We start from the raw sequence: 25182 nt of genomic DNA on the forward strand, positions 1-25182 counted from the left end.
TCCGTGGCAAAAATAGAAATTTGACAAATGTCCACAAACCGGTGGCCCCTGATTTTATCTTCTCCATTTAGGCTACTGATCATGATTGATTAGTTTTTTGTTTTTGTGAGTATTGAGGTTATACCATCCTTTACCACTAGAGGGTAATGTTGCTTAAAGGGGACCAATTATTTTGTCACCATTGATAAAATAAATAAAAGATAGGCCCAAGTGGGTGAAAGATAAAGGCCGTAAGCACTTTCAGAGAATTGGGTTTCTTCTCTTGAATATTGTGCAAGATTATAAGAATTGCCCATGCTGTTTAATTTAGGCGCCGCCTCCATCCTCACCTGAAGAAAAATTAAAAAAAAGTGCGTAGCATGTTCCAACATGCCATATGCACATGGCCCACATGCCATATCGTATTACACCTGGAAAAATCCCTTTGTTCAACTCACAACAAACAAACTCGAGCGTTATGGATTCTATAGCCTACCTGATTATGATATTGGGCCAGTAAAGTGCTATTCTATATAAATAGGCCTATATGCCTGTTTCTGATAATAACTCGTGTTATGTATTCTTTCTTGTCAAACATGTTTGTTTAAACAACACTGGCAAAACATGCAATATTGCCTCTAAAGTTGTACATCTGTTTGAATAAAGACTAGACTGATCAAGCGAAAAACTGTTTCTCCGAGAAAAGTATTGCTCAATCGTTGTGACTTCTTGTTGAAACTTTTTGTTGAGTTTTGTTTGCAAACAAAGGCACAGCCACGTGGAGATCTAGGTACGTTCGGGAAGTGGTGTTTTTTGCCTCTCATAATTATGGGACGGCCCTCCAAACGAAATACACTACCCATAATGCACCACCACCTCCAGCTGACTCGGTAGACTGGGATGTTTTTTTTCCTTTCTACACTCACTGACTTATATATGGGATTTATGTTTACAGATAGTTAGTTAGAGTTCTATTGTCTTTACCACCACACAACCAAGGCACAATAATGTCTGGTGCGTAGAAAACAACCTGCTTTGTTTCCTCTCACTCCTTGATGGCACACATTGGAAAGGATACTGACCTACATTTTCAGGAAGATACATTTTTATTTTTTTCACCACTCTTTGTTTACTGCGCTTCAAACTGAAGAGGAAACTTCACCAAGAAACTTCTGGATAAGGTACTTTTTGGTCACGAATGTTACATCGTGTCATAGTTATATGCATGTTTGAAATTGTTAATGTCATTTTTGCTTTCCCGTTTGTAGAGAATAATATTATTCCAACAATTATACACACCACCACGGCATGGCTTCCCTTTGTTTTTGTACTGCCAAAAACGGTCGGTGAACCTGAGGCTGGCATGACATGTTGTTTCCTTTGTCTGATAACCTGGAGTAGCCACCTAGTATTTTTCTGATTTTAGGTATCTGATTTAGCTGGCCCAAACAGAGCAGATTGCTCTTGATTAAATTATTATCCAAATGTCTTTTTAGGTAATAATTCTATATAATTATCATTACAAAAGACATTTGGACAATGGTGGTTATAGAGTGATGTCAGTTGCTTAATACAATTGTAAAAGTTTAACATTAAATGTTAAACTTTAACAAATACATGGCACATAAAAATGTTATGTGCCATTTATTTGCTTATTTCCTGTCTTGGTGTTAGAGGTTAACTCTGGGCAGCTGTCTTTGTTTATATATATTCTATTTTTATTTTCCTTTTTTAAACTTTTATACTGAATTCCAATATCCCTTTATGATGCGTTTGTTTTGCTTCTAATGTTTCAGATAAAGCACATTGAATTGCAATGTTGAAATAAACTTGCCTTGCCTCAGTTGCCTATTTACTTAGCCTGCTTTTTCTCAGCTAGTCCATCTATGGTTAGGGCCAGCTGTTGAGTAGAAAACATAACATGTGGTGTTTGTTGACATTATCTGAGGATTGAGGGAAATGATTCATGCGTCATAGACCTATGGCAAAACCTGTCCTTTATGATTTCACTCATGCGTCAGAGACCTATGGCAAAACCTGTCCTTTATGATTTCACTCATGCGTCAGAGACCTATGGCAAAACCTGTCCTTTATAGTTGATTTCACTCATGCGTCAGAGACCTATGGCAAAACCGGCTGTCCTTTATATTTGATTTCACCGTGCCACTGCCAGCAATGTGTGTGCGTTGTTGTTGTTGTAGTGCGAGTTTGCTTCTACTGAGGCAAGTTAAAATAATGCCAAATAAAATGACCTCAGCAGCTGATCAACAGCCAGACCCGTGTGATAAGAGACCTGGCTTTACAGCAGGCCACATGTGACTGTGTAGAGGCCCACAGGGATAACTGATCTTGATGTTGCAGAAGCAAGCTATACATTATACTCACAAGTGTAAGTTTCCAAACACTTATAGAAGTAGTCTACTTTACTGTCCGTAGTCTCAACCCAGCGTGACGTGAAGACTTAAATCTGATGTTATGAGAGCATTTCTAAAACATATGTTAAAGTAGATGTCCAAAAATAAACACCCAATCTCTTCAGGGCCGGGCCCTAAATATAGCTTGTGTTACAGCTTTATTTACTTCAGAAGAGTTGTCTAAAGGTAATCTGTGATGCTGGCCTCAAAGTTCATTGTTCAAAACATGACTGCGGCCCTCCTTCCCCCAGCTCTGCTCTAAAAACAAACTTGACTGACATGTAGATGTAGGTTGGCCTGCCTTACAACCATTGCACAATACCTCTCCCGCCAGCCTCTCTTTGTCATCATCGTTCTCAACCAGTGTATTGTGCTGCAGGACACAACTGTTGCACAGCAGCCGGGGGAAGTGTTAGGCAGATGTTTTGCTGCTCAGGTTTCTTGTTCCCCTAGAAAGTGCCATTATCAAAACACTTTAGTACTACCCCAGGGGCTTGCTTGGCAACTGTTAATGTTTTCTTCCACCATATATATATATGTATATATTGTTAATGACACATTAATTAATGTCACAGTATTATTTTTAAGATGCATTGTTCTTGACAATAACATTATGTTGCTGTCTATCCCCAGGTCCCCTTATATTAGGTATAGAGAAGGTCCACATTGGAGGCTGTAGCTATGGTGTTGATCCTGGGTAGACGGTTGAACAGGGAGGATTCTGGGACCAGAGACTCTCCTGCTGTCAAACGCAAGGTGATCCCACAAAACAACACAACCTTTTACACACACACACACACACACACACACACACAAAACAAGCATTGTCTCTTGTCATGGTAATGACTGCCACAAATAATAATGGCCCCCGAATTCATCTTTTAATACCACATTTTTCTTCTTTCTAAAGGTGTTTGAGGTGGACCCCAAATCTTTAGCCAGCCAGGAAGTCTTCGACTTCAACAATGGCTCCTCCCACTCAGAGGCCATCTTGCAGGTGTTCAACGAGTTCCGCGACTGCCGCCTGTTCACTGACGTGGTCATCAGTGTGCAGGGCCGCGAGTTCCCCTGCCACCGCGCGGTGCTGTCCGCCTGCTCCTCCTACTTCCGTGCCATGTTCTGCAATGACCACCGCGAGAGCCGCGAGATGCTCGTGGAAATCAATGGCATCTTGGCCGAGGCCATGGACTCCTTCCTCAGTTACGTCTACACCGGACGTGCCAAGATCACCTGTGACAACGTCCAGTTCCTCTTCGAGACCTCTAGCCTCTTCCAGATCACTACGTTGCGCGACGCCTGCGCCAAGTTCCTGGAGGACCAGCTGGACCCGTGCAACTGCCTGGGCATCCAGCGCTTCGCAGACGCCCATGCCCTGAAGGTGCTGGCCAGCCACTGCCGCACCTATGCCCTCGCCAACTTCTCGGAGGTGGCTCACCACGAGGAGTTTCTGGACCTGCGCATGGACGAGCTGGAAGAGTACATCTGCAGTGACGAGCTGGCCATCGGGAAGGAGGAAGTGGTGTTCGAGTCGGTGATGCGCTGGGTCTATCACGCCATGGAGGCGAGGAAGCCCATGCTCAAGGAACTGCTGCATCACGTCCGCTTGCCCCTGCTGCATCCCAACTACTTCGTCCAGACCGTGGAGGGAGACCAGATCATCCAGAATGCTCCAGAGTGCTACCAGCTGCTACACGAGGCCAGGCGCTACCACGTGCTGGGCAATGAAATGATGTCACCCAGAACACGCCCACGCAGGTAAGGTTCACTATTTAATACAGTATGTGGGAGGCAGAACTAAAGTGGCATTAAGACTGTTCTAAGACACAGATTAGATCACGCAATGGCAACTTTAAATGGGATGCTTCTCTCTAGTTATCTATAGTTTTGGAGCCAGATGCACTGCTCTCAGTGCACCACATGGTAAATGGCAGACCCACACCAATCCCATGCCTAATCTTAACCACACAACTAAAATGTATTAATTATTAAACCACAGGATAATAAGTGGTCATGTAAATGGAGTGCTAAGAAAACGAGTGCTATGAAGTAACTAGTATGGTTTGCTATCTGCTATCTGTGTAGTAAAGGTCTAAGGCTTAGACCTTTACTTTTCTCTTAGGCTGTTGAGTAGGCCTATATTAATTAAGGTTGACAAGCCCCTGCCACTGTGAAGACAGATCAGAGAGAGATAAGAAAGCATGTTTTCCAGCCAACGCTGTGTGTCGTGTTATTCCTCCACAGCATGTGGTTTGAAGTTTCAACATGTTCATAATAACTCAATAACCTTTGAAAAGTCTTCGGTTGATGTGTAAACTAAAGTCGTGTGTGTGTGTGTGTGTGTGTGTGTGTGTGTGTGTGTGTGTGTGTGTGTGTGTGTGTGTGTGTGTGTGTGTGTGTGTGTGTGTGTGTGTGTGTGTGTGTGTGTGTGTGTGTGTGTGTGTGTGCGCGCGCGTGCGTGCGTGCGTGCGTGCGTGCGTGCGTGCGTGCGTGCGTGCGTGCGTGCGTGCGTGCGTGCGTGCGTGCGTGCGTGCGTGCGTGCGTGCGTGCGTGCGTGCGTGCGTGCGTGCGTGCGTGCGTGCGTGCGTGCGTGCGTGCGTGCGTGCGTGCGTGCGTGCGTGCGAGATGTGGAAAGTAAAAAAGACAGTTATTGTGTGTTGAACAAACAAAGCTATCATTGACTGAGATTTGTTTAACAGCCTGGCTATTTTGAAATGAAAATGGATCACGAGGCGGGAGGCAAGGCTTGTTCATACACAGCCTGGTTTACAGGGGGGGAAAAATACCATGTTGCAAGAACAGCAATCATGAAGCGTTCAGTCTTGTTGTCGTACAAGAAGTATCACTCACCCTTGCTGACGTTACGTATTAGTATTAGAGTTTCTGAGTGTACTGCACTCGTCTGTTCACTTACACCACCCTGTCTTTTATTTAGAGCCTTGTGTTTGAGTCTACCCGATGTTAAATACAGTGTGTTCAAATCCAATGGGTAAGACACAATACAGTAGCATAAGGCTTATGGTTCTCCGCCATGTTAAGCTGACAACAGCACAGCTGTCGTTCCATCCCGGCCCCCCTTGTAAGGGTTAAAGAGGGAACAGTGCATGGTGTCGGTTAGACATGCAGTGTGTGTGTGTGTATGTGTGACGTGTGACTCAGGCGTATTGTGTCAGTATCCAGGCAGATCTGATCGGATCAGCCAGCCAAACAGGCACCAGAGCAGACTCTGCATTTCTTACCCCAGGGGCTTGATCCTCCTGTTCTTGTTCCACTATGCCTGATATGTTTCCCTGCATTTTGTGCTCTGCCAGGGACCATATTTTATTGGAACAAGAACAACCCCCCCCCCCCACACACACACACACACACACACACACGCACACCACACAGATAGACACGACCCCAGGGTCTTAAGAGGCTCACTCGGGCCTCTTTTTCTCAATGTGAGAAGCAGACAGACAGGCATACTTAACTGTATATGTTTACACACCTGAACACATACGGGTGTATGCTACCTATTCAATTACTGTATTTGATACCCTAACAATGCCCAACCTGTGTTTAACCTATAACTGATATACTGTAGCCACTGCAAGGCCTTATCAAATCCATTTTTGCATTCTCAGACTGAGTCAAATATGCGTTGTCTAGCCATAATATGGGGCACAGTTAAGGTAAAATTCATGCTCCTTCCGACGTCAGAAAATCTTTTGGTTCGGAAAGGCTTTCCAAACTATAGTTCAGACATCTGGAGATGCACAAGGTCAGAGGAAAAGTTCTAAGACCGCCTTCCCCGAAGCTCGGAATGTCATCACATTGTCGTTAATGTATCACTTTCAAACATTTTTGAAAGTGAGATATCCCTTTTAAGTGGACAGATGAGTGGGTCGCGTGCGTTTTCAGAGCATTTCTAGTTTAATTATCAATCAATCGATGGAGTTCCGGCTTGGATCAATGTAACTAACATAGTATACTTAAGTTCCTATTTATCAGTATCGCAATATGCGTTGAACTTGACAATGACATCTGATCCATCCTGCAGGTTTGAGGGTTTCATGTGGAGATATCTATGGCATCACTGTCCCTGATTCTTATCTAGTTGTTGTATTATACATTTAGTTGTTTCTGCAGTGTGCTAGCACTCTGACCTTTTCAGGAAGTTAAGTCATAACCATGGCATGTACTTGAACGGCCAGGGTAAAAAAGCAGAGCATGGTAATGGAGATTCCATCCTGACTGTGCCACACGTGTTTATTTTTGTACCCTGTAATGATACTATTATTATGATCTATTATGATCTGAATCTGAACCTTGCCTTGAGATATTGTAGAATTATGCCTCTGTGCACCAATCTGAACCTGCCCTGAAACAACAACCTGGGATTCCCTGATTACACCTTTCCCTCTCTGCGTGTTGATATATGCGCTGTAATATTTTCCAGTCTATTGTACAATGCTTAGCATACGTTTTTCATACTGATTGTTGTGTTTTGTAACTTGTTGAGACGTCACGTCATGGTTGTTTAATGTGTGCATTCCTGTGGTGTGATGCCTTTGTAATCCATCTTCTCATAGCTTTTTTGATTTGATTGTTTCTCTTTTGCGGTTTGTGATATTTACTATTATCTTTCTCTCTCCCTCTCTCTCTCTCTCTCTCTCTCTCTCTCTCTCTCTCTCTCTCTCTCTCCCTCTCTCTCTCTCTCTCTGTAGGTCGACAGGCTTCTCTGAGGTGATTGTGGTGGTTGGAGGCTGTGAGCGTGTGGGGGGCTTCAACCTGCCCTACACTGAGTGTTACGACCCAGTCACAGGAGAATGGAAGTCACTGGCCAAGCTGCCCGAGTTCACCAAGTCAGAGTATGCCGTGTGCGCCCTGCGCAATGACATCTTGGTCTCAGGTAAGACAACGCAGGATTCTGTCATTTGTTTTTACGAGGCAGAATTGACACGCTGTTTTGCAAATGCCATTTATGTCATGCTTCTTTAGGCCGAAGTGTCGTTTGTCTCATCCCTATAAAAGCTTTCAATTAAAGTCTTAATGGACATGGTCATGGTCCTTCCCTGTGCCTGTGCAACCATTTGCACTTTGGTGGAACCGCAGGAAAGGCTGTAATAAGATGGCCGGTTGCCCTGTTATTTTACCCCGTCTGAGTCAAAGGAAAATGTGAGCGCGGCATCTGGATGCACTCTCCAGGCTCACTGCCAATGGTGGACCTTATTGGCGAGCTCACTCATTCTCTCTGATCCTATTGGCCTAACATGCGGGATCGCCCGCCTCCCATCTAAATTACAGTACATAGCTTTCTAGGATCTTGTGCCCCCCTCTTCTGAATCAGCCGTTGTAGGTGGGGCTTATTTAAAAATGAACCTAAATATGGGATATTGTCACTGCTTTTCTGGCCCTTGGACCTGACTGTTGCATTGTGGGAATTGTTTGTAGGCCAAGTATGGCGCAAACCTCTCTAGAGGGCGTAGATTAAACATGACAACAGCAGCACGTCATATATCCAACTAATAACACCCGTATGGTGTTCATTACATGCACCCAAAAGCTCTGATTTTCTCTCTTGGATCTGAGTTTACCCACTGTAAGTCTATACGGACCTGTATGTTCTTATGTGTATAGTATACTAGTCCTTTTTATATAAAAAGGCTGTTCTATGAAATTATGTGTTCCATACAAAACACAGTTCTATATAATTCAGTTACATTGAAAGCAAAGAGGGGGGGGGGGGGCTTGCTTTCCAGGAGCCTGATGTGCTGGCAAGGATTGTTCCTGTTCAAACTTGCTTCACTTTGAACAAAGAAAAATAAGAGAGACTGAGGGAGGGAGGGAGACTGTGTGTTCTCGCCTTCAGTGTGAGACTGTAGTGTTTATGTCTTCCTGTTCCCTTCCAGGTCCTCACGTGTGTGCTATCAATCACCTTGCAAACAGTGCATGGAAAAGTCAACATTTCTTGCTCCGTCTCCCCCTCTCTCTCTCCCTCCCTCTTAATTGCTTTATGACAGTCCATCTTTTTCATTTCTCCTAATTTTTCCACCCTTACCCTGTCCCAATTCCACTTCACTTCACTTTCCTGTTCTTTTTTGTATCCTTCTCCTCTCTGTTTATGTCACACACTCACTGTCTCAGACTCCCCAATGTTTTTTTGGCACTGGAGGCTGGTGTGCATAACTTGGCAGCCCTCCAGCCTACAGCACAGCTGCAGTTAACTGTGGTCTGAAAGGATCATCCTCAGAGGGGAGGTGGGCTGGGATATAAAACCCTTCCACTGTCTGCCCATGGGACTGGGACCCCCAGACACCACTGTCTCTCCCACATCCATGCTGCACACTACAAACAAAACACCATCAATCACATCTCATCTCACACCAGAAAGTGAATCGTAGCTGCTTGACACTAGGGCGACTGTGGTGTTTATTTGTGGCAGCAGAGGCGTTGGGTCATAATTCAAATGGAGATGTGAGGGGGATACGTTATCTTTGGTATCATGTTTTCTTGTTGCGGAACGAAATGGCAGTGTGCTATTCGACTCAGTTAGTGGATAATGTATCTAGGGTTCGGATCCGTAACTTCCGTTAAGATTTGAGTGATTCCGGTTCCTTCACGATTCCCTCTTAACGGTCCGATTCCTTAATGGTTCTCTTTAACGATCTCTATAGGGGTTCCAAATGGACCCTTACAGGTCTGTAACACTTACGGGTCCATTTGGTCCTTTTTGTACACTCTCAGAGTTATGGTGATCCTTAACATTTAAAAGTTTGAGAACCACTGGTATTGTATTGTAGATGTGAAGTCCACACACCAGCTCTGACAGTGTGATAGAAACGGTTCCAGAAACGGTTCCAAATGTGATGGCAGTGATTCCGGTTCCTAACAGTGCGTTTTAGACAGAAGTGCATTATTTGTCTATGGGACCCAGTGACTACCGCCGATAGCAGGCGCACGAATGGCCAATAGTCGAAAAGTGGGCGGAGGAACGTCGCCCGAAAAGATACAAATAATTAATAATAAATTAATAATAATTAATAATAATTAATCGCCAGTGCGATTAGGCGATGTGTCGCCTGATGCTCACCCGCTGTTAATACGCACTGTCAATGCTGTATCAGGTTCTTCTGATTCCTCCAGTTCCGGATTCCAACCCTAAAATATATCATAAGCTCACAGAGCAGCAGCAGTGGGTCACGTACATCACACATTGGCATACGTTCAATCTAGGATCACAGGTGGCATGACGTCTCTAGTTGCTTCCTCGAACTACTTCAGTTAGGATGGCTGAATGTAGAGGATGAATTTCATATAGGCTATTTGCTGAATGTACAAATACTAGTCTACCCCAACAACAACAGATTCTGCAGCATGGGAGTAGTCGATTGTTAATGTCAGCAATCTGTGAAAACCTCAAGCAGTGACACAATATGATGGTAGGCAGACTGAGTTCAATTCTGAAATGGCTGTGGAACAGTTCCCCTTAACAACCCCCTTAACTGTCAATAACAGTGATTGCGACTGGTAAGACTTGACCCATGCTTCAAGTATTTTCTAATAGCAGTGCTGCTTTTTAACAAGCATTGTACTGTAGCTTCATAGCACTCTGAAGAGTTATGCAAATCTTCACGAAAACATGCTTTTTAACAAGCAATACTGTAGCTTAACTCTGAAGAGTTATGCAGATCTTCACGAAAACATGCTTTTTAACAACCACAATGCTTTTTAACAAGCATTACTGTAGCTTAACTCTGAAGAGTTATGCAAATCGTCACGAAACGAAAACTCCTGTCATTCCTGTAGGAGAATAAATACATTTTGGGGGGCCACAATAATTGACAAATACAAGCGTACCTGTATTTCAAGGGTACAAAGGGTTCCAAAAATGTCTTCTCCTACACTACCTGAGTTTAACTCGGGTATAGTATAGCCACTTTCCAGCAGTATCTTTAACCGTAACACGGGTGAGCATAAAAGGAGGATGACATTTGATAGGACAACGAGACAGACGCTAATCACTGTCGTTGTGTTGTGATTGTCAGGATGGAACACATTGTCTGCACAGACAGTGCACACCTGTTGCGTTTGTAAGTTCATTCTTTTATTTAACAAAACGGCTGCGCAATGGAGATACAATAGAAAACCAGACACCTTTGTTTTCACAGGTAGGCCTGTTGCTTCATAAAGCCACCCACTTGTTTTAAGTTAAAAGAACACACCCCATCCCAAAGAGCACAAAGCTGGGGTGTGATGGATTAACAGATTTCATTAGAGTTAATTACGAACACATCAGCCCATCGTCTAGATTATGAGAAGTTGTTTATTTGTCACTGCAGAAATGCCTCTCTTCCTGGAGGGCATCCGAGTTTAAAGGGAGAGGCGTAATTTCAAGGCACGACATTTGATATTAATTATCATATTGATGAACTGGTACCACCATGATTCAATTATTGTCCCTGTGTGAAATAACGCGTCTTGTTGCAGACATTATTGTTTATGGGCTGAGTCTTGTTAACCACACACACACACACACACACACACACACACACACACACACACACACACACACACACACACACACACACACACACACACACACACACACACACATAAACATGTATGTGTGCATGTGGCTCTTGTGCCTACAGACACTGTACAACTATACAGTATACACTCATGCTTGCTTGATTTATACTTTGGTACCTGACACCGTCGTGCAACGAAGTATAAATCAGGATTAAGCTTCTCTTTTCTCCGTGTTTACAACCTCTCCTGAACCTTTTCTTGGGTAGAAGCCAGGACGTCTGCTGCAGCAGAACCCTTATTTTCGACACTTTTCTGTAGTTTTCCAGATGATACTAGACTTGTGATATCCTTTGGCAGATAACCATAGTGTTTTTCTTCTGTCTGAAAAGACACAATGTTCTTCCCATGGGACTTGCTTACTTTCCTGGTTCTTATTTATTTATTTTGAGCCTATACCTTTGTCATGTCTCTCAGTCCCTGTTAGAAAGCAGAATGTGTTCAGCACTACCCTTTTGTTTTAGAGAGATCAGCGTGGCTCTTTAATGCAGTCTGTGGAAGATCAACAGGCAGCCAGGCAGGTGGAGAGAGAGAGAAATAGAGAGAGAGGTGGTGGAGCAGGTAGAGAAAGAGGTGCTCTGTTAGGACTTGTTCAAAGCGGGACTGGGTCAAACTTAACTTCTGACTGCTTACTGTTATCAGCAATAAGCAGTTCCTGTACTTTGACTATAGATAGAGAGGAGGAAATACACAAACTGCTGTTTTGACATTAACAAAGGAGTGTGTGTGTGTGTGTGTGTGCGTGCGTGCACGCACGCACGGGGGGGCGCGCACACACACACACACACACACACACACATACACTCCTTTGTGCGTGTGCGGTTTAGGTAAAGATTTTTACAGATAGCTTTACTATTAGTGAAAGATTCAGATTATGAGTAGGATTAGGCATTTTGGGGTTAGAATTAGGGTTAGTTTAAGGGTCAATGATGGAGTTAGTTACTTGTGGTTGTTGTTGAGGTTAGGTTAGGGTTATGTTGGGCCAGTTGGTCAAGTAAAAAAATATTTATTTTAATAAATAATTGCTTTTGATGTATGAAAAATGTGTGCCTCTGTGTCTACAATACTTTTTGTATAGTATTTGTAGCCTAATTTACACACGCACAGATTTTCAGCTAAATGCATAGGTACATTTATCAGGTTTTTTTCGGCGAGCCACACTGTTATTCAACAAATTATACTAGGCTTAAGTGAATAAAGAGCCCGCTGGCAGCTGTGTCTTTCTCTGAGCTTCTGAGCTGTGTTGAATGAGGGACCCTTTGATCATCAGGGTAACGTTACGTAACACAGGGCAGCTAGCTTTGGTCAAAAGTCAAATAAGACAGCTGTCAACTGTGATCTAGTTAGCAAGACGATGACCGTGACATTTAATGCTTAATCCACCATTACCAGCCAATCATTAAAGGAGCATTCAGTGATTTGGGTGATTTGGAAAACCACCCAGTCCGCCCCGGTAACAAAATGTGCACATGCACGCTCTACAGTGGGGGGAAGTGCAACAGCATGTGCACCAAGGCCCGCCCCCAGTCGATCATGATTGGAGGAAGGCCCCTCTCATCCTGATTGGATGAAGGCTTTGCCACCCGCCACCAAAACTGAAACTAGGGTTTTTTGACCCCAGGGGCTCACTGGGGACAGGGAGGAACTCCTTATATGGTCAGCACACTCTATAGTAGGGAGGATTATCCAGAAAAAAAGAAAAAATAAGTGATATTTGAATTAAGTAAAATCACTGAATATACCTTTAACTCAACTATTACTAGTTGACATATGTATTATTTTAATGAGGTTGACTGGAGAATTGGAGTTCCTCGTGGTGGTAATGACATTCAGTCCATTGATTGAAACGGTGATGTGTTGTCACTGTGTTCTAAATATCAGGAATGTTTCATGTTTCAGCCTTTGATTCAAACTCGGCTCAGATGAACTCACAACCAAATGATTTAGGGAAAGCGGAGTGACACATTAAATGCACCTGGTGGCAATTCTGACGTGATGATGTGTTGTGTTGCAGGTGGTCGTATCAACAGCAGAGATGTATGGATGTACAACTCCCAGCTCAACCTGTGGATCAGAGTTGCTTCTCTCAACAAGGGTCGCTGGAGACACAAGATGGCTGTCCTACTGGGCAAGGTGAGGAGAGACCTCTGATAGAAATACATTAATCTGCACACTGATTCCAATTGTTCCTTTAATAATAATCTTTATTGTCCCGATGGATATTTGTCTTCACAGTCTGTTCAACACCCACATCAAAAACAACACATAGCACATAACACCAAGACAATACAAAAACATGAGGTCCCCACTGTATACAGAACCATGTAATACAGAACCATCCTATCGGCGGGGCAGTTTGTTTAATGCTGTGATGGCTGAGGGGACAAAGCTCCTACTAAAACGGACCTTTTTCCATGGCAAGGTTCTGTATCTTTGTCCAGATGGCATGAGGTTAAAAAAGAGGATGATCAGTGTCATTTGATATTGAAAGTGCTAACCGTGTAATGGCCTTATTGTTCATATCAGAAAGTGTGGGTGTAGGGAGTCCGATGATCTTGGAAGCCATACGGGTGATACTGAAAAGTTTGTTTCTGTTAGGCATGGGCAGTATGGTGTAGAAACATGCGGAACAGTACAACAGAACAAGTTGGATAATGCTTTTGTACAGTAATAACAGAAGATGAGGAGCAACAGATAATGATATTATGTCACATATGATCTATGTGTTGAATTGATCAAACCTAAGTTTATTGTCCAGTGTGAGTCCAAGATATGTGAAACTGTCAACCGGAATGAGGAGTGGGTTAAGTCCAGTGTGGGTTGTTTCAATGACCAGTTCTTTAGTTTTGTCCACATTCAACTCTAGATAGTTGTCAGTGCACCACTGTGTAAAATGAGAAATGGTATTCTGATAGACCGTAATAGAGTTATTGTCATGGAGCAGTCCGAGAATCGCAGTATCATCAAGAGTATTTAAAGTATGTGATGTTGTTGGGTGAAGGACTAATACAGTCATTTGTGTATAGTGTGTAGAGGAAAGGACTGAGGACACAACCTTGAGGGGCCCCTGTGTTGGTGATAACAGTTGACATATTTAGTTTAATCCATTACCACCAAAGGTGATGAGTGTCTTAGCTCTCCCTCAAACTGAGGGCAGAGGATCTGTTTGTGTTTGACTTAGATCCTTCTGTAAAACACATTCTTATCTGTATTATTGGACATACTTTCTGAAGACACCAAAGATTTACGCTGTACTCATTGATGGTAAATGTAGTGTAGGTGCACGGGCTGTCAAATATAGACGTTAGTCACTCATCACTCGCATTGACAAACAAAAACCAGGAAGCTACAGTACAGGATTCCACCATCATATTTGACTATGCCTTTCCTTGTAGGCGCCATGTGTCTTATCGTATTACAAGTAACTGTAATGTTCATGTGTTGCCCCAGGGTTTGGACACTGTCAGGCCAGCTCATCTAATCCCTCGTCCCGGATCCACAAGACTAGTTTCAGTACTGTATAAAGAGGGAGGTTGTCAAATTATTATAAACAGTCAATGAGTCAGTGAAACAGTGGAGCTGATGCAATTACAAATGGAAGTTCAATTCAAGAGGAGTTTGAAATAATTCCAGATTTCCCACTAATTCCTCTCTGAAAAAGCATATGCATAAGCACAAGTCATTTGTTTGGTGCTTATTAATCTGGACCACCTGTACCTTACCTCTGAACAACGGGAATGCTTAATCAACCACCACATTTCGATTACTAAGTCACAATTAAATCACAGTTTCTGTTGTGACCCGACAGTGATCCTAGTTCCATAGTCTGCATGAGTCTATCTATAGTATCTAGTACTTTGCTGGGTGGGCATACTTTCTGGAGGGCATCGGGAGTTCCATGGATGTGTGCCAAGACTGCTAACACCTTACACCTCCCAGTTAAGGACCTGCCTAGTCCACTGACCCATATCTCATATCCTATCATCATGTATCTTCATTACATTCCAAGTAATACTCTGCAGAAGCCTTTACATAGCTACACAGGCTTCGGATGCACCTATAAACACACACTATTATGTGTCACGACTCACAAGGTCCACTAGTCTCACTTGAATACAAAACTGAGTGAGGAGTGTGCATTATCAACAAATTTAAATACAACATGCATTTTGAACATTTGATGTTCATAGCACAGCATTTATTCTCTATTGTTAGATACGTATACACACACACACACACACACACACACACACACACACACACACACACACACACACACACACACACACACACACACACACACACACACACACACACACACACACACACACACACACAGAGAGAGAGAGACGGAGAGAGAGAGAGAGAGAGAGAGACACAGACACACACAACTTTATTGATCCCGCAGGGGAAATTCAGTCATCAGCGCCATCATGCAAAACAAACATTGACCATTGCTTATGCATGTCAAACATACCTCCCGACCTAAACCATAATTATCAGAGTATTATTGTGTAGACGGGGACAGGCTTCTATTGTCTGAGGCAAAGCAGGCGGTGCATTGGAGATGAGCCAGGCCTTACGCACGCACCGCTCACTTAGGCAAACAAAACCAGGCAAACCAGCAATCGACCTCTCGAACACACATGCTCACATGCATGGCACACGTTGGCTCACATGCATGGCACGCCTACGCACAAACACAGACACACGCATTACAGAGTCAGAGACAGGCACACACTCACTCATACACAAATGAAAGAACGCAAACTACTACAGACATTCTTGGATGGTTTGGGGCTGAAACGGTGCCATATGGGATGAAGTCAGTAAGGGCATGACACAGTAAGGGCATGACACAGACAGTCTGCTGTGATTTGCAGCAATTCCGCAAACATTCCTCTGGCTCCTAGAGAGCCGTGTGTGGCCAGACAGCATTGGTCTTATATTACCGTGCCTTCTACAAAACAACACCTAGAAGGCTTATCTACCTTAACCACTGAAACGGTAAACACACATGCAAGTGCATGTATACATAAATCCATACACGCGCCAGGTCTGGCACGTGGGTACTATAAAAGACACACATTAAACCTTGAGCGAAGGATTTGTTTTGTTTTAATTGAAACTACACCTGGTCAGATTAATGTGATACTTTAACTCACTAATTTGCAACTAATTGCATTAGTTGGAAAAGCCGTCAAAGTGTCTCCTAAAGGTAAACTGTCTACAGTGAAGGAAACATGTTGCTGTGTACATGTTGCTGTTGTGACATCAAGATCCATAGTTTCCAACTTAGTTCCCGCCAACTTAGAATAGTGGAGCGTCCAGTTCCCTAACCCTAAATAATTAGGGTTATTGTGAATGATTGTTTGTCTGCTTGGGGCAAAAATGTGCTCTAAAACGCTGTAGCTAATTCCCTTCTCAAACAACACCGGACCTGTCATTAGGTTCTATTTAAGTGTCTGTGAACTGAACCAACTCAGACACAGGCCAAGGTTCAGTGCAAATGGCTCCCTCTCTCTTTTTCACACACACACACACACACACACACACACACACACACACACACACACACACACACACACACACACACACACACACACACACACACACACACACACACAAATGCACACAAATGCACACAAACATAGACCACCCACACACTGCATGCATATATTTTACACACTTTCTTGGGTAAAAAATACATTCCTGGAAGAGCTCATAAATCCCACAAGTCTTTCATCACAGACCACTTCCTTTGAAGCATATGTTGTGGAGCTGAATGAGAGTCGTCTAGTCCTGCTCCACAATCCCCTTCTCTCTCTCTCTCTCTCTCTCTCTCTCTCTCTCTCTCTCGCCCTCTCTCTCTCTCTCTCTCTCTCTCTCTCTCTCTCTCTCTCTCTCTCTCTCTCTCTCTCTCTCTCTCTCTCGCCTTGTTGTGTTGACTCTCAACAATTAGCTTAGATTTCTAAGTCCCTGTCAGAGGTCTCACATCCTCGGTGATGCCCATAGTTAATCCCATAACTAGTCTATCGGTTTTGAAATTATTTTTTGAAATGATCTCTTAACTTCCAATCTTAAACATCCATTATCGCTCACCCCCCTCATGCCCTCCCCCCCCCCCTCATTACAGTCGCTCATTTCCGCATGCAGTATGTAATTTCCCCTTTTGATGTTCTAGTTGCTTGAGGTTATGAGGAACTGAACTGGAGTGTTGTCAACAAGCCTGCATAGCAAGCAAGACAAATGCACACACACACACACACACACACACACACAGCCTTCTGTGTTGTCCTGTTGGACTGGTCCTGAGAGTATGTATTGGCTAAAATAGGTCATCACTCTCCATGAAATGATTCTGTGCTCGGCCATTTGCTACCCTATCACACAGTCTCTCTCTCTCTCTCTCTCTCTCTCTCTCTCTCTCTCTCTCTGTCATTGTCTCTTTGTCACCCTCTCTCACTCTGTGCATGCGTCTGTATAAATAGGGATATACTGTATGCCATCACGTGTGTGCTAATGGAACCATTTATCAGTTTGCCATCATCACAGCGTTTCATAAAGTCACAGGTGTTTATTTATGCTGTCAGTAGCTCAAATCTGTCCTCCAGAGAGGTCATAAGTCACACTATGCCCGAAGTTTATGTGACGAGCAGTCGAGCACATTACCTCAAGTCCCTTCGTAGTTCGTACTGTATGTGCTATTGTTGTCATGCCTGTGTGGAATGCCGCTGTATTGTTGATCAGCTATCATGTATCGAGAGCGTGTGTGTGGGGTGATTTTTTGACAACAGCGTGCAGAGCTGCGTACTGTTGCTGACAAACAGGAAAGAGTGATCCAACACTCCCCTTTCCTCTCCATGAGGGTGTTGGTCTCCTGTCACAACAGGGTGCTTGGTGTCCTCAGGCCAGAGTCAGAGACTGCGGGGAAGAGAAGTGTCCCTTTGTCTTAAGCATGACATGGCTCATCACGTGCTTCTCTCTAAATCTCCATTTCGCCCTCCCATCGCTCTCTTGCTCAATTTACATTTTAGACATTTAATCTGTCTTAATTCCACTCAATCTCTCACACAGACGCACAAAATCTGCTGTCAGATTTAGTCTTTGCCTGTATCTATCTAAGTACTCACTGCTCAAGTAGTCTGTCTCAATGTTGTTTACTATCCTATTGTTCTGTTAATAACAGTGTGGTTATCACATATAGACTTTTGGCTTTTGTCTTTCTCCTAGCTGTCAGACATATTTAGTGCTGGCGAGCGCATAAAGACAAACAATCATGAACCGCATTGTTTGCTGGAGTTCCCCCCCCTCTACTTTTCAGTTGAGAAAGACTGTACTTTTCTAAGTTGGCTCAGTGCCTATGCAAATATCCAGGTGTTCCAGGCAGTTGCCCCTGCTTTTATCTGTCTTTACAGAGGAGGTGTAGAGGAAAGACATGAACAGCCTTGAGGTAGTGTTTTGCATGCATTCTAGATTCTACCACAAGCTGGTACCCTATTGTCATCAAGCCCTATACTCAATTCAAAAGCTCAACCTGTAACACTATTTACTCACTAAAATAAATAATCGTTCTAAAATTAGAGATCGATCTCAAAAGTCTCGTGTGTGTGAAGTCGGAGAAAAGTTGAAGTTCTAGTTTATCAGATTCAGCTTCCTGATCCTGCCCACATCCTGCTCTTGTTTTTCCCCACTCTGATTATGAATGAATCACCTGGCCACTGTTCAACAACATTCAGAGAGTGTCATACAGTCTGCCACCAAACACTTTTTAGATATCAAACAATAAAAAGATGATATACCTTGACATGAATTTCCTTTCAAAACACTTAACTTTCCTTGGGAATCAATATGGGGATCGTGAGACCGTAGTGACAACATCTCATTGATACATGACAACAAACGTTCACCCAGCATGCACTGCACAAGTCTTGAGCCCCAATCCCCCGCCGGCGGGGGCAGAGGCTGAGGCTTACTGACCCCAGTGGACTTGGGTGACAGAAACTTGTCAGAGTTCAAAGACATTAGAAGAACGCTGTGATAAGTCAAAGGATTATAGTGCCATTGTGTAGAGTGCGTGTGTGTGAAGTCGGAGAAAAGTTGAAGTTCTAGTTTATCAGATCCGGGCCAGTGTTTCTTGTTTGCTAGAGATCGGTCTTAGTAAAAGAGATGCATGGTGGTTAGCATCACCTCATCTCTGCCGCTCACCAGATGGACTGGTTCTACTGCTGCCAGAGTGCAAAGCATTGTCTGTAGACAGAAAGTAGAAGCCCTGAATAAACATGTCTCATTCAGCAGCAGACCATGACTTTTGTTTACATTTATATTTGTGTCCATGTCTAAGTGGGCACTTGTATGTTTTTCCTGTGTCTATGAAACTTCCCCACTGCTCTTAATAGTTAGGCTGGGTGAAATTCAGAGGACAAATTTCACATTATGTGCAACTGTAACTAAACACCAACACGCGTGTGCGCTTTACGCGTAGTTTCTCAACGTACATGGTTAATTCGAAAAGCTTATCAACGCTTATAAGTTTCACTTCGCTGTCAATCACAGCTCATCCTTTAAGCCTTGTGTGTCTGTGTCTGTCTGTGTTTTTCTCCAGGTCTACGCGGTTGGCGGCTACGACGGCCAGAGTCGTCTCAGCAGCGCCGAGTGCTACGACTCCTTCTCCAACCGCTGGACGGAAGTAGCCCCGATGAAGGAGGCCGTCAGCTCGCCAGCCGTGTGCAGCTGTGCCGGCAAGCTCTTTGTCATCGGGGGAGGGCCGGACGACAACACCTGCTCAGACAAGGTGGGCATATAGTCGACCGTTTCAGAAGTCGACAGAATCATATTTGAACTGGGTACCCGGCAAGCACTTGGAATGTTGGAGTTGATGAGTTTGACTCGGTTCCCCAGATAAATATTGTGAAAAAGAGACAGACAGAAACGCTCCAGTGTGAACTTAAGCACAATGAATTTGACCTTGGAGTTGACATTCATGTCCTTTTCAGTTCATATGTTCACAAAACGGAAACCCCGCCCATACACATCAAATGTCCCCTACTACAGCTTGATGTCATAACAAGCCACATCACGTTTCTTTTATTCAGGTAAAGTAGACCGAGTAAAACCACATCAGTCCTTGTTCACCGACTTATTCACCATGATAATTTATGCACTGAGCAGTATTTCAGGTTAGATGGGGCATATACTATACAGTATGATGACGAGTCACTTGTAAATCAAATGCCTATGACACATTTCTGTGACGAATGCCAGTGGTAGGTAAAGAAAGGTAAATAGAAATAATGGTAAAAGGCTGGAAATTTATTGATATAGCGGTAAGATTAAAAAAAAACTTTATAGATCCCGGAGGGACATTTTGGTGTCACAGTTTAAAGTTCCTGTGGTAATTTCTATGCTATGATATTTTGGACCGGTTGGTGCAGATTTAACAGTCTCAATAAAGGCAGCTTAACTTTGCTTGTACCATAAGAGTTGCCAGCAGTGTCATTGAACAGAATGATTGATGACAGTACAGACAGGCTTGAAGATGGGATACCCTGGTGTAATTATCTTCTAATTACACAGACATATCATCTTCTTATCTGGTAATAAACAAGAATATTTCCTGTAACAGAAGCTCTAGAAGCAGTAGAAGGAACTATTCTATTTCCTGGAATAGCTATTTGTCTGTGTTTGTGTATGTCTGTGCTCTCTGGAGAACACGCATACAAAACGTACACAATGGTACGTGGGCATGGATAACAAAGGCAGCAGTGTCTTGCTGTCTGTTGTTATTGCAGTATATCTGCCTCTATATGTCCTCCTCTGTCTGGCTCTTATCTCCTCAGTCTCCCCTGGGCGATAAGCACAAATCAATGAGAGTTGTTCGCATTAGCTACAGTTATGAGTGAGTTGTAGGAAATTCTGTATTGTGACTTTGGAAGGAGACCATCTTAAAACTAAAGGGGCAGGATGAAGCAGGTAAAAATCAAGCACATGTCGTGTGTATAAAGCAAGACTCAAACCACAGAATCAGATATTAATGTACTAGGCATTCCATCACTACCACAGCATTGACATTGATGGGTGCAGACAGAGTAGACAAGGAATTTGCTTTGGCACGAGTTGCAGTCATGACCTAATATACTGTAGGTAAAAAATTGAATTACACAATAAAAAGTACACAATAAATACCACTGTGTTCATTTAACTATTTTTCTGCTGGTAGCTGCTAGTAGCATAAATGTAGTTAACCTGTGCCACCTCCTTTTAAGATAATCATTTCCCTCCCCACTGCAGCCCCATGCACACACTCACTGCAACCATTTGCTATCATTAGCATTAGAGCACACTGTTTACCTGTCGCCAGAAACGTTTATATGTCGGGAGCGATGCGAGACAAAGTCACAAATGACATCCGAACTTTGGATGGCTGATGATCTCTAAGGACAGTGCTCCTAGATTCCGACTTATGGAGGTTTGAAAATCCTGCTTTGAACCGAGGTAAATGGAGAGGAGTTGTAACGTCCCATAGCTGGTGGTGACGGAGGCGTTGCATAGCAACCGGATCAATGGCTCAACCACTATATACACAGAGTATACGAGGGCGTACGAACATATTCGTACCTGGCTGATAACGTCCCATAGCTGGGAGAACGAATATATTCGTACCTCGCAGAGAAACAAAACAGACTCAGACAACACTAAACAAGACAGCAGACATGAAACTCAAAGCTTAATATTTGTCTCTGGGCCCAATATCCCAGTCTACCAGCCTGTGGTAAACCAGCTAGATAACACTGTACTGGTCACATGATATTTTCAAACTTCATAAATATACTGTATGTTATACTTTTCTTTCTTTCTTTCTTTTAACAAAAGTCAAATAAAAGCCACCAATGCTTTCATTACAGGTCCAGTGCTATGATCCAGAGGCAAATACTTGGTTGCTCAGAGCCAACATTCCCATCGCCAAGCGCTGCATCACCGCGGTGTCCCTGAACAACATGGTATATGTGTCCGGCGGACTCACCAAGTCGATATTCTGCTACGACCCCATAGAGGACTACTGGATGCATGTGGTGCACACTTTCAGCAAACAGGTAACAAAAACACACACACACACACTAACGCACATCACACTCTCGTTCGTCTACTGCATGTGCTAGTTGATTCATGTGTAACACAGTAATAGAATCATTGTTTGTACCTCTTCAGACTCCATCTTATCCCCTAGCACTCCTTATTTCGTTCAGTACTTTTCTTCCAGTACTTTTCTTCTATTTAGATAAATGCTAGTTCATGTTATCCAGATGTGTGTTGGTTACTTGCTGGTATAATTATGTACAGTATGTCATGTAGTTACTGTAGATTGATGCTGTTTTCTTGTTCACACCTGCTATGTGGTTTATTTAAATAGATGTTTGCTGTTTGCTTGTTCACAGATGCTAAGTACGGTATTTGATACTTGTTTTGGCACTCTATTTACTTGTCAACTTTTTGTTGTTGACTAGAGTTCATGCCACTTACTCTGATCTTACTATTTAGCTTTGCTCTGAATAAGTTCCTAAATCAATTTCTGCTACAGCCACCATTTAAAGTTCTCTCCATGTGTCTCCCTCCATCTCTTGCAGGAGAGCTGTGGCATGTCTGTGTGTAATGGGAAGATCTTCATCCTCGGCGGCCGAGGAGAGAATGGCGAAGCCTCTGACAATATCCTGTGCTACGACCCCGCCACAGGAATCATCACGGGGGTGTCCGCCATGCCCCGACCCATCTCCTATCATGGCTGTGTCACCATACACCGATACAACGAGAAGTTCCACAAGCCCTGACCACCATGAACAGACACACGCACATGCGCACGTGCATTTGAGTCAAGCTCTGTATACACATGCACACACACACGCGCGTACACACACACACACACACACACACACACACACACACACACACACACACACACGGTTGTGCAGATAAGCACACATGCACCAAAGCAATTCTGTAGAAGAGGCCCATTTAGTTACTATTCAGCTCTTTTATCTTGTGGTGGCGGTATGAAAACCTACCTGTATTTTACCTTTCCGCAGAACCTGTTTTATCAAAGTTCCGTGGGAGCTGGTTATCTGTCATCTGTAATGGACTGCATTTTGTTCAAACCGCTGTGCCCACATTACTGTTTCATATGAAGTCAGCCTAAGATCTAGATATTTGGCAAGTTTAAATTGCCCCGTGCCTTGCAGAATCATACACTAATGGGGTCAGGGGAAAGAACGTTTTATTTTTTATCAGTATCTACGTTTCCTACCTCTGTACCCCCTGCACTCCACCTGTCATGTACATTGGAGCTCTATGCTACTTCCACAAAATTGGTCGGAAATATTCAGGACTTTGAAACATCCTCTATTCCTTGACTCCTTTTCCTTGATACTTGAAATGCCTTTGTGTCAACAGTCTGCCAGATGTACTTTTAACCTGTGGTGTCACAGGCCATAAAGGAACCTGAGGTGTTTCTGACCTTTGTTTTAACCTCAGTGGTGAGGGAAAAGGAGATAAGGAAAGGAGGCTGTATCACAGTATTGGAAGGTAGCCACAGATTCTCTAATGCTTTCCATTAGCCTCGTTCCCCGGCTGTGCTCCGGACCTAATAGATAACCTTTCTGCTTCCTTTTCCTATTTGGTCTTCCCTTTCACTTCCTGTTTCCCCATGTCACTTTATCACCTTGTTCCAGCTCTTATTTCTGTTGCTGTCATTACCGTTTCTGCTGTGTCAGCGCCTGAAGCTTTAAAATTCACAGTCGAACCTCCCTTTAATCTGTATGATGCTATATTATCATTATTCCATTGTTATCATCATTACACACATTACTGACTTCTTCATTTTTTTATATCTTAAATTATACTTGTTTTGTTTGTTTTTTACATTTGGATGATTTATTATAATGTAAGTACTTAGTGAGTGTATTTTGGACTTGTGCTTCGGTGTACTGGGTGTAAAGGGTGATTTGTAGACAACAGAAGCCTTTGCAGATCAAACTTCGAAGACTGCTCTGAATAAATGGTGTGCATGTATGTATGTGACTTTCACTGTTCCGTCTGGACACATTGCCACAGAGGTTTGTCAACTAGTTGTAGCATTAAGTATTTTATGTAGCACATACAATGGTTCCCTACTATCACTTTGCCTCGTGTAATTTTGACCACCTCAATATGAGTCCAGGTCTCCCACATGGGAAACCAAACATCTACCACTCATCCAAAGGGGAATATCTCCCTGACCAAAGGGAGATAGTATGCTTCTGGGCTTACGGGCAGGGCTACTCTATGCCTACAAGTACTTAGGTTCCACAAATCAATGCCACCCTCCAGGTATAAATTGGTATCATTCAGTGAAGGTGACGTCCTGTGTGCTACAGCGTACCTCTCATAGGATGTTTGAGTGTGCGGTAGAGGGCATCTGAACCATTTGGATCCTGAGCAGTAAAAGTAACTTTTTACTATGTGTGTTACTATGTGGTGTTGATAGACTAGAGATATTGCTGTGAATATGGTAACTATTCAATATATGTATTTAAATTGATTTGTTTGTTTTTAGTTTTTAGTTTGTAACCGAGAGCCCCCAGTTGTGCACTTTGACAGAATCCTGTTGAATACAATTATGACAATGTAAATATGATTTTGATTTCTTCTTTTTTTTACTGCATCAGTAAATGTTCTTTGCTTTCATGTGACGTATGTGAATGAGAGGAAGAACCTATCAGCACCTCCCGCTGGTTACTGCCTGCTATGGGTCTGAATAACAAAAAAAAAATCAATAATAATCAAGAGAACAACAGTGGGACAGAGCGGCAGAATTTAAACATTTTTTTTTTGGATAGTGGGGTTAGTCTTTTTTTGTTTTGGTTTGTGAGTGTAAAGTTCAATACAAAGCCTAAAAGCCTAAACTTACAGTATAACAAACATCAAGTTCCAGACATCTTTTGTGGATTGGCTCAGTGTATTGCGATGCCTGAAATGTTGAAACTTTATAGAAGCCGCAGGCCACCCACATTCCCTGCCACTTTCATACTTGGGATAACTTTAGAGCAGTGTTTCCTGGGACACCCCGGGGTTCTTTTAAGAGGATCCTAGTGGTCCCTGCAAAGTGGGGAGAAGTTTGCTTTCATTTATATTTTATTTTTTATTTTAAGAAGTTATTTCAACAATATCTTCAAAAAGTTTTAAGATATAT

General features: G+C 43.1%; 1 protein-coding gene across 2 annotated transcripts; it reads left to right on the forward strand.

The window, feature by feature from the left end:
* The first annotated feature begins 99 nt into the window (after positions 1-99).
* On the forward strand, positions 100-25153 carry klhl24a (kelch-like family member 24a). Of its 2 annotated transcripts, none has more exons than XM_079529461.1 (8): positions 100-1170; positions 3042-3149; positions 3304-4148; positions 7100-7284; positions 12976-13094; positions 19567-19755; positions 21866-22054; positions 22586-25153. In XM_079529461.1, exons 2-8 carry the CDS (start codon positions 3075-3077, stop codon positions 22784-22786), a joined length of 1803 nt encoding a protein of 600 aa, XP_079385587.1. In that variant the 5' UTR covers positions 100-1170; positions 3042-3074; the 3' UTR covers positions 22787-25153. The 2 variants fall into 2 exon arrangements, with proteins under 2 accessions (XP_079385587.1, XP_079385586.1); XM_079529460.1 differs by having other exon boundaries at positions 100-1160; positions 3027-3149.
* Positions 25154-25182: the final 29 nt, after the last annotated feature.

The sequence above is a fragment of the Electrona antarctica genome, assembly GCF_951216825.1.
Source record: "Electrona antarctica genome assembly, chromosome: 19".
Taxonomy (NCBI): Eukaryota; Metazoa; Chordata; class Actinopteri; order Myctophiformes; family Myctophidae; genus Electrona; species Electrona antarctica.